We start from the raw sequence: 11,108 nt of genomic DNA on the forward strand, positions 1-11,108 counted from the left end.
TATTGGGATGCCTAAGTGACAGTCACAGCTCCCCAAAGTTGAGACTAATGTGCCATCCAATGTCAAAAACTGAAATTGTACTATAGCCTCTGAGATCCTAAAAGCAGAGCGCAAATCTTGAGCTGCCCTTGATTTAGCCCCTGGGTGGGCTCAGGAAGCCCACTACTCCACCAGCAACTTTGAACAACTGTCTTAGTTCCTTGCTCTTACTGAAGGAGCAGACAGCGGTGGACAGTCACCCAGAGACTGACCCTGGCATTAAATCCTGATGACCTTCATTCCAATCTGGACATGCAGATTAGATATCTGCTTGTTTCAATTCAATAACCCAATGTCCTTCAAATGTTCTATTGTAATAATGCTGTCAATATGTTAGCACCTTCTTTTAAAAAGCATTAAATACTCTCTGAGTTTGGGGAATATTTCAGGCCAAACAGTGAAAATCATCACATTGTACCATCACACTGGAATTTTAGAGGGAGAGAGAAGAGCATATTAGGAAAATCTATTGCCCCAAAAGGCAAACATTTCCCTGAATGGGAGAGTCTAAAAGGGTTCATGCAGAAGTGCAATGGAGGATAGTTTCTAAATTATATGCCTCCATTATGGTCAAAGTTTGTTGTACTCTTTATTTTCTCCTAAAATGATGATGGGAAGGGCTGAGGTGTTATTTAAAAGCTTAAGAACCACCTACCTAATGCAGCAATTTTCAAAAGGGGGTCTTTTTAAAGCACTCAGATTTCTACCTCCATCTCCACTTCCAGATCCCAGTAAACACACCTCCCCTCACCCCTCTTGACCCCAAGCTACCTGCACCCCACCTGCCCTCCAGACATCTCCCCTGTACTGAGGCTGCCATTATTCCTGGAATGGGCTATAATCCTTAATTCTGTTAGAATAGGAAAAAAAAGCTTTTAAGAACCAAATTGAGGGGAGGGGAAGGCCACTTGTCTCATGCTAGCATTCATGAAATCCTATTTACATGTTTAACATTATTTCCGAATGAGACTATAACACACACTGTACTTTTGTGGTTACTGTTAAATCACTAACGTGTTACACGTAAATACTGAATGCAATCTATATTATTTTTAGAACCCAGTTCTGGCATTTCTTCATATTTGAATATACCAGGAACCTCAAAATATAGAGAGACCTGGATTTCTACTTCAGTGGGTCCCTCTGTCTTTACCTGAGAGGCCCTTTTCTGAATCACTGGTCTGGTTTCCAGAACGGAGGCAATCATAAAAGCAAAAGTAATGGGCACTGAGAGTGGGGAACTCCTCTAAATGTCAAATTAAACTTTTATAAGGCATGCTTAAGTGATTAAAACTGCAGTTTTTTAAATATAAATTTATTCTATTCCTGGGATGTTTGCCAGCAAAACATGAAGTCCTACAAAATCTGCAGCATTAATCCACAGAAGACTTGAGCTGCTCCCTGCAGGACCTCAAGCAATTCCCTCAACTTCTCTGGGCCTCTACTGCCCCACCTGTCTTAAAGAAGGGGCCTCAACCAGCTAGTCCTTCAGGTCCCCTAAAATCTATTTTGTCAACAAACGTAGAGGTCCAAAAATTATGTCCAATATATAAATGTCTAATACCTTCAAAAAAAGAGAACAAAGGAACCTCAAATATAATTATTAAACATTCAGTAAGATCTCATAATAATTGTAGGGTGTCACAAAAATTGTCCCTTTGGCTTGGCTGTCAGTTGCTTAAATAAAGCTTGAGCCACAGGAAAACTATTTTAACACTCTTGAGAAGATTAAATAGTTAATCCAATGATCAGTCAAGTTGAAAGACAAAATTCACAAATCCGCTTCCCAGAGAGAAGTTCTGAAAATACCAAACACATTTGTTTTCTTTTGAGTAAAATTATTCTAATGATTCACAGCATGCAAATACTTTCTATTATCTGGTATGCATTTTCATTAATGTGTTTTCCTTCCTAGGCTCACACTCAGATAAAGGTCAGGTCTGATGTTGACAGAAAACAACCATTTATAAGTGAGAGTCACACTAGTGAGTTGTAACATGTCTCAGGGAGAAACATTCGTAATAGTGAATATTCCAAGCTTGCTTCTTTGAAGAGAAATTGATGAGAATCAGAAAATTGGGCAGGTTAATGGAATTAGCTTCCAAGATAATTTCTGCTTTCACAGCTTCACTAAACTGGAATTTCTAGTGCATCATTCACTACCCCATAATTATGCATCAAAATATTAACCAATTAGCAGGTGAGATGGTTAGAGCTCAAGGGGTAGTAATAATTAGACATGAAACCTGAACTTCCATATCGTTCCATATAACAAACAGGTCTACCACACTTGATAAGTTTAATAAACCATATCTGAAGAAAAAATATGAACTCATCTTTTGCAAATAAAATAATGTCACTGACTTCCAACTCCCATCACCTACTAGCCCTTTAGCCTCCTCTCTTTCATTTCCTTCCCTTACTTCCTCATCCAAATACAAAGACCTACAAGCAGGGCATGTGTATTTCATCAAGTAGGATACAATATAAATAATGTGCCCCTAATGCATAGGCTTTGAGGTTCAGTTTTGTATGAAATATGTTTGGAAGCAGGGCACACTTTCCAGTTTTTAAAATCACCGTTATTAATGAATGTATTAACTAAAAAGTGCTGCTAATAAAATAAGGGAGAAATAAAAACTAAATTGCAGCAATTACCTTTCATTTCTAGTTTGTGCTGTTAGTATATCTTCTGTTAGTTCCAACATAGTTTGTGCCCTGGAAGAGCCTGGGACTGTGAGGTCTAAGCACCACGAAAGCAGGGCTCACGTGTGTCCCACGTGCTGTACATCCTGAGTGGTAGGAAAATGTCCAGCACATAATAGGCACTTAATAAACACTTGTTGCATTTGAAGGAAGAAGGAAATTTTTTAATGAGCAAACACCAAATAGCCATCTATTTCCATAAAATAATTTATTTCTAAAAGCCTTGCTTATCTACTTCTACATTTTCTAAACATTAAATTGTTTCGAATAATTCACCTTACATATATGGTGGTGTTTCAGCTAGAAAGATCCTTTCATACTGACATTAGCATATGAAATGCTTTGGAGATATATGGAAATATGGTTAAATAACAGAAATAAGGGATATTAACTAGATTTGTTGTGCTGATCATTTCTCAATGTAACATATAGCAAATCACATTGCACACCTGAAACTAATGTAGTGTTACAGGCCAATTAGACCTCAATAAAAAAAAAAAAAAAGCCTAGAACTAGGTATCAAAGCCTGACTTTGAGCCCTAGTTACGGTATTAGTGGCTGAGAAAACTAGAACAGGTCATCTGGGGTGAGACGTAGTTTTTTCATCTGTAAAATAGAGATAATAGTATCTGTCCAGCCTACTTCGAGGGTTTTAATGCAGATTAAATAAAATATTGTAAATTTGTATTATAACCAGAATGGGACAAAGAAACCACAAAAGTATAAATGTTTCCTTTTCAGTAATGAGTACCCAAAGTAAACATATTGTTGGGAAAGTCAAGTTTGAAATGTTAAAATGGTTCCTTCCTGTCAATATAGAGCCATAATCAGTGCCAAGAGTTTGGCTAATAACAACAAAACCCCATATTTAATAGGCTGCTTGTACAAAGTTCTTACAACCCTTACTACCTTACATTGTCACCTCAGCATGAGGATAAAGAAAAGTGCGGGGAGGTCACACTGCAAATCAGAGCCAGGGACAGACCTAAAATTGAGCTTTGGACTGTCCGAACAGCCATAAGCCTGCTGAGTGGGCAAACCCAGCAAAGTGAACACAAATTAGAAGACGTGGCGCACTATTCCACACTCACTGTTGAGCATACATACAGCTCTCTGCAATACCAAGGAAAGGCATTTTAGGCTCACAACCACATAGACAAAGACATGAAAACACAATGGTTCTTTCTGTCTCTCCATTTCCATCCGGCTCTTGACATATTTTGCAAGCCAAAGTTCTTCAAAAGGAAAAAAGCTTGAAATGTATTACGTCAGCATTCACAGGCTGGGAAGGGAAAAGGGCGCATCATCTCAGTCTTAGACTTAGAATACAATGACTGTATCACTGAATTAACTCAGTAGTTCAATATATTTAGATAATATGAACAGAATATATGGTATACTAAATTGCTTATTTTTGTTGATGACATCTATCTAAACCATCCATTCAACTTACCACATTTGCTAAAAATCAGCTACAATATTGAGTCCATAATCAGCACCTTTCTACACCTATACACCCTGGGGGTAAAAACATTGCTATTATTAAGTCTTACATGTACACATGTGTTTATATGTATGTGTGTGTGTGCTAACCACTCTAAAAGAAAGACACCTGGGATTGTGATAGCTTCTTGATCTAAGGGTATGGTTAGTCTACAATGGGCTGGCTGGGTTTTGTTTCTATGTATGATTTATTTATCCTGCTGATGAACAGTATAGTTTTATTCTATACTTCTTCCTCATATTTTTTAAAATTACAAAGCAGTGTCATCTAATAGAAATATCATGTGAGCAACTTTATACTTAACTTTTAGATTCCTGGTAGCCACATTTTTAAAAAGGAAAAATAAATAAATGAAATTAATTTTCACATTTTATTTAACTCAATGCATCAAATTACCATTTTTAACATGTGTCTATGCAAAGATTATTCATACACTTACATTCATTTTTTTCATAATAAACCTTTAAAATCTAATTGTATATTATACTTACAGCACATGTCAATTAAGAGGCTACATTTTCATCAGAAATACTTTATCAGTATTTAGAGTATATGAACTTCAGAGCTGAAAAAGTAGACCTATTATAACCAAGTTGTTCCAAGAATATTTAAGAGTTTTCCAAAAATGAAATCAAGGACCAGTTTTTAAAATTGAATTAATTAAAATTAAATAAAATCACATATTCATTATATATTCAGTTGCTCAGTAGCATTAATCATAATTCAGGCACTGAACAGCCACAGACGGTTGGATAGGAGGATGTTGTCTGAGTCCGTATCTACTGGGGTAAGAGATGGCCTGCAGAACACCTCAGAGTCCCTGCCAAAAGGCATTTTCAGAAACTGAACTAAAAAAATTCTCCCTAAATCAGAAATGTTCTGTTTTAACTTCTTTTCCCCAAAGCTTTGTATGACCCAGGCACTTATTTGGAGAAATCCTAAAATAGGCATCAGCTTCAACATACTGGTAAGTCTCCATATCTAATGAAACACAAGAACTTTAGGACGCTTTGTGCATTTACACAAGTAGGGTCACCCGCCTATCACCTGTTATTACATTATTCATTGAAGGGGAAAAACAAGTCAAATGCCTCTGTCGATCTGTGTTTACGTGTTGATTTATTTATCCTACTGATGAAGGCTATCACAAACTGGAGGGTAGGACTGGCAGATACTAGAATGATGAAAAAGAATCTGAGGAGATATTTTAGCTAATTCAGATCCTCTTTCTGACCTCTCTTTCCTAGCAATGTCAGGGAATGAAGAACCTGTCAAAGCTATTCATTTATAATTGAATTAGAACAGAACCAGGAAGAGGCAACTGACCTTAAGGTAAGTAAAGCTTTGCAAAGCATGTTCTTGTCTGTCGTCTATGCAGGTTTAAGAGTTAAGAACTGGTCTGCGGAGTCAAGCTGTCTGGGTTGGGACCCTGGTTCTGCCACTTGCTACCAGTTTAACTTTGCACAGGGTACTTAATGTTCCTGTGTCTCATCTGTAAAATAGCCATAATAATAGTAGAACCCAAATCAAAGGTTATTATGAGGAATAAATTAGATTTTACATGATATAAAAGATCTTAAACAGCATTGACCCTGGCATATGGTAACTGTCCAAAACTGTTCCTATTTTTACCTCAGTAATGAAGAGAGATTGGAATATATGTTCAATAAATAACTGTTGTACATGAAAATATATATTCAAGCACTATATGAACACTAAAGTGCTATATGAACATAAGCTATTTTTAATCCTATGTAAAATAACTTTAGAGAGTGGATCTATTGAGAAAATATATTTAATGAGAAAAAAAAATGGATCTTCACAATGTGGCTGGCCAAGGTCAAAAAGCCTTTCCCCAACGGTCACACCCATGTTCGTTCACTTAAGAAGCACTACCAGTGAGGCTAAGGATTTAATAATATGGGTAACTATTAAACTACTGTGTTATACGCTTAGAACCAATACGATTGTATACCAATGATCCTTCAATTTTTTAAGAAGTGCTAACCTGCATACCAAAACCGAACGCAGGTTTTGTCCGTCTGCCAACCTCACTGTAGGATCATCCATGGCCCTGCTCTCGCCACTGCAAGCGGCAGCAGATTTAACAGCACCGCCAATAAGCTGCCCTGTGATATTCTAGAGAATTCATTTCTAAAAATGGTTTGTCTCACAGCCAGATTTTCTGTTCTCACTACTCATGCTCATTCTTCGTCTTCCATGCCCAGATCTGTTAACTAACCAAACTGCCTCTTACAGGGTTACCTGTCTGTTTCCCTTCCCTTTCCTCAGCCGTGGTACAGTCGTTAATGGGTATGAAAAGGCCGAAAGAGAGGCAGTAGCGGTAAAGAGGAGAAACGAATCCAACAATTGGGTAAGCAGCCCTAACATAACCAAGAAACCCAAATTAAAACGTCAAAAGCTTTGTAACAGGTGATTCCAGTCATAAAACTGTCACCTCCAAGGGTGGTTATTCCCTGGTCTGCAAAGGGAGTGAAAAAACCCTCTAAGATCCAATCATTGTTATAATTGATTAAAGATACAACTGCCATCTTCATGCCTAACCACGATTTGTCAGTAAAATAACGATAGCAACGCTGACATGATGGGATTTTTAAAATAACTTTCCAGAAAGACTACAGGAGTGGACCTTCTCTAGTAATTAATTTTGGACCTCTCCGAGGCCAGGTCACTCCCGCAGCGCTCGCGGCGGACACCGGAGCAGCAGCCCGGGCGGGCCGCGCGCCGCGCCAGCAAGTCCCGCACCGCGGGGGCCGCGGAGGTAGGTCAGCGATGATGCTGCGGTTCCCGCGGGCGGCTGTCGCGGCTCTGCCGCGCGCTGGGCATCAGACGGTCCGCGCAGGCCCGGCCCCGGGGACTCGGTCCCCCGCAGAATGCAATTCTGATGCAGGCGGTATTCCGCGGCTCACACGCCGGCCTGCGGACCGCAGGGACCCGCCCACCTGCAGTCCCCCTCCGTCCACAGACCCCGGCCGCCGGCGGCGCCCCGCTCCCTCCCGCTCGGGGAAGAGGGCACCGCGGCCGGGCCACGAGCAGCTCCTCGGCCAGCCGAGCGAGCGCCGAGGCAGAGGCCGCGGGTCCCGGGCGCTCGCACCCCCCGCCCGGGCCGCCCCCCGGGCCCCGCGCCGCGCTCACCTGACGGCCACCCGCACCGAGCTCTCGTCCGGGGCGCCCCACATGCTGGCGGGGCAGCGCCGCGGGCTCGAGCGGCAGGTCGGCCGGCTCACCTCCTCCGCGCTCCAGCCATGTTGGCGTCTGACCGGGAGCGGGCGGCGCGCGGCGGCGGGGGCGCGCCCGGGGCGGGTCGGCGGCGCGCGGGATCGGGGGCCCGCACTGCGTCGGCCGCGCGCCGCCTGCCGCCCGCTCGGGGACGCGGCCGCGGCGCCCCCGCCGGCGAGCCCGCGCCCGCCCCGCCCCGGTCCCGCCGCCGCGCCCCCCGCGCTGCGCGCTGTCCCGGGCGGCGGGCCGCAGGTTCGTGGCTCGCGGAGCCGCACGCGCGCGCGGAGAGGCTGCTCAATGCGGCTGTGCCAGGCCCGCGCGCGGTGGCACTGAGCGGCCCCCTGGCACCGCCCGGAGCTGCGCGGCCACCGAGGCCTGCCGGGGAGGACGCCCCGACACACCGACCTTCTTCCCCCGGGGCCTTCAGCGCGCGCCGCCAGCCCCGGGGCTCAGCATGGACCCGCTGTGGCTTCTGCTTGTGGCTATGGCGCTTGCATACGCCCTCGGACAGCTCTGCGGAGACAGCCTCTGCCAGCTGTGCCGCACGGTGTCTTTTGGGGATGGCTTGTGCATTTCTCTGAACAAACATGTGCGGTCCTGCAGCGCAGTGTGGCCGTGGATTAAACAGCGACGTCCAGGAAGGCAGGGCCCCAAGTGCCTGCAGTCTGAAACCGCACAGCGACCATCCTGATCAGCAGAAATGCAGCAGCGCGGCGCAGAGGAGGCAGCACACCTTGGGGCGAATAAGTGTTCAGTGGTCTTGAGTGAAGGGCCATGAGATACATACTTACGGATATTCTAAACAGATTCTGTCCCTGAACCTCCCTACCCCCGAGTCTTAACAGACACAGCTGGAGACAAAGAGGGCAGAGCTGGTGTATATCCTTCTACAAACCAAATTAATGACAAAGCTCTCCTCCGTTCCGGTTGCTCTGCAGTCTCCCCGCCCCTCAGTGTTTATCTATCAACAAATCGGAGCACCATTTTCCCCGCCCTGACAGCCCCACGTTCGGGTGGATCTAGACGGGCTTCCTTGCTTCTAGGGTTGATAAGAACTGCCAAAAAGAAGGCAAGTAAAGCGGAGTAAATTCTGCAAGAAAGCTAAAGAGAATTAGATATAATTTAAGACCTTTTCTTAAAAAAAAAAACAGCTCTCATGCAAAAGAGCTCTAGTACATTATCTGCCTCGTGAGGAGCTGTTACAAACACAAACGCCCCCAGGAACCAGGCAGATGCCTTAAGTGGGCAGAGCAGGCAGAGCGGGGACTGTCATGAAACAGAGAACGCAGGCCCCTTCCAGAGGCGGCGGCCTCCCTCGTGGCTGCCGGAATGCAGACCCAAGGCCGCCCAGCTTTCTGTTTGCCTGTCTGCTATTTCTCAAGAGATAGAGAAAAATCAGACCTTTATGTGAAAACTCCTTAGTTTTAAACAACAACTAATTCAGCACCATATTTACAGACCATGCAAACCAAAGAAAATCAGTCTCAAGCCATCAAGCTGTAACTTCTGGCTAAAACACTGAGCGCCAATAATAATCAGTTTCCTGAAACTGAGCACACGGTTTCAGGAAGGCATGGTGTGTAAAAATTCAAATCCCATTGACAATTGAGTCAGTAACTTTCTCCCAAATTTCAAAATTTGTAAATGAATCGATTTCGTATTTATTTCAGGTACATTTATAGCTGCTGTAACTAAGGAACCCTTATGTCAACTAATTAATCAATTGCGTAAGTTGAAGAAAACTCCAAGGGAAGAGCTTTTACTACAAGAGTGGTTTAAATCCTATTCCAATTATTCACTCAAAAAATATTTAATAAATGACTGCTACATGCGAAACAACACTGGTCGTGTGAAGAGGACTGAGACTGTCAGCATCTTCAAGAAAATCACAGTTTAGTTCAGGGAGACAAATTTGAAAATCGATAGGTGTAATAATAGAAATTATGACAAGCGTATGATGAATTCTCTCTGGAAGAGTGAGGAATTCTTCAAGTGTAGACCACTTGGATGCCCTGAGCACTGCAGGAAGGGTGATCTTTGTGAAACACGTCATTGATGTCATTTCCCTGCCTGAATCCTTCCAAAGGCTATCTAACAAATAGAATAAATTCTTCTAGACTTTTTAAGGGCCTTCACACTTTGACCTCTCCAAACTCTAACCTTATCTTGTGACACTCCAAGACTTAAACTACTGCTGTTTGATGATACTGGCCTTCTATTTCTTGAACACAATGTTCTTTCCTGCCTTAGGGCCTTTGCACTAGCTATTCCCTCTACATGAAATGGTCTTTGCCCGGATTTTCCCATGGTTGGCCCCTGTTGGTCTTTCGGGTACCAGCTTGACTTCTCTCTCCTCCGAGAGAGCTCAGCTGATCTGCAGTCTCACGGGACATTCCCACAGGGGCGAGCTTCAGATTTTGCATGGCTCAGTGCAAATACAGGGTGAGTTATTAGAAAAGCAATATAAAAGTTCTGTTAAGGATGCTAAAATATAAAGCTTGTCCTTTCTTCTGAACTCTCTCATTCAGCTTGTCGTGGTGTCATTTGCTATTTGCTATTTATGTTATTTTCCATAAAGAAAACAAAATTTTTCATTACTGGCATTAATTTTACCATTCATCATCCGGTTGCACAATGCCAGTTTGAAGTATGATTAGAAGAGCATTTAACTCAACTGCAGACTTATCAAAATGATATAATTTCCTATTCTGTAATTTCTACATGTGTATGAATTTCATCCTTAACTGAACCATGGTGACACAGCACAGAGCTAACTCAACTGCTTCTATTTCACTTCTTGGTACACCTGCATTTTCACACACTTTCTGCCTCTGGCTTATGGATGAGTAAGACCCAAAGGAAAAGGAAGTACCTTCCCATATTTGGCTTTCCTTTTATGTCATCGTTTTCAGAGTCAGTGGTTGGCAAATGCAGGGAAGTAATGAGTAAGACAGGGTTCCTCGTGTTTCTTGGACTCCCAGCGTCTTCTGTGAGTACCTGAAGCAAGTTCTAGTTTGAGGGAAGCATGACTGCTCAAGGTGTCAGCATCCCTTCTTAAACAGAACACGTTTACCTTAGACAGCACTGGCTTTGAATCTCACGAACTCCCCACACACCGAGGTCGAACAGGCTTCTATACTCACAGCATCACAAAAGGTGTATGAGAAGGTGTGAGAAGGAACAAGGACCCAGATATTGCCCTAGGTCTTCTGTTTACATACTCCAGTGTCATATCAGACCCCTCCCCCTGAAAAACACAAATCCGAATATGAAATTACTAAGAATTTCAAGAGAGCGATAGGGCATCGAATTAAGAGTAGGGCTCCTCTAAGCACAGGGCCCTGTGTGGCTGCACTGACCCCTCACCCACAAAGCCAACACTGTCCTCCCAGCTACTCACTGTCACATCATTCATTATTCTAGTTCCTCAGAGCCTTTACCCGTAGCTGATATTTGCTTGTTTTTTGTTTCTTGTCTGCTGCCCTCAATTTCAATATGAGCTCCAACATAGCAGGGATCTTTTCTGTTTTATGCTAATGTATCTGTAGCTCCCACAACAGTGTCTGACACATAGTAGAGATCATTAACTATTAGCTGAATGATTAAGGGACTTGCAGCA

General features: G+C 43.3%; 1 protein-coding gene across 10 annotated transcripts in view; it reads right to left on the reverse strand.

Annotated features, from left to right (window-relative positions):
• KIF21A (kinesin family member 21A) overlaps window positions 1-7,938 on the reverse strand; it is a 130,981-nt gene extending 123,043 nt beyond the window's left edge. For 8 of the 10 annotated variants that reach the window (XM_036889277.2, XM_036889281.2, XM_036889279.2 and 5 more), the window contains exon 1: window positions 7,406-7,563. In XM_036889277.2, the coding sequence (XP_036745172.2) occupies window positions 7,406-7,449 (44 nt within the window). In that variant the 5' untranslated portion in view covers window positions 7,450-7,563. Of the gene's footprint in view, window positions 1-4,740; window positions 4,756-7,405 lie in introns of those variants that run through there. The other 2 variants (XM_036889271.2, XM_057492020.1) reach the window with 2 other exon arrangements.
• Window positions 7,939-11,108: the final 3,170 nt, after the last annotated feature.

The sequence above is a fragment of the Manis pentadactyla genome, chromosome 14 (assembly GCF_030020395.1).
Source record: "Manis pentadactyla isolate mManPen7 chromosome 14, mManPen7.hap1, whole genome shotgun sequence".
NCBI classification, from domain to species: Eukaryota; Metazoa; Chordata; class Mammalia; order Pholidota; family Manidae; genus Manis; species Manis pentadactyla.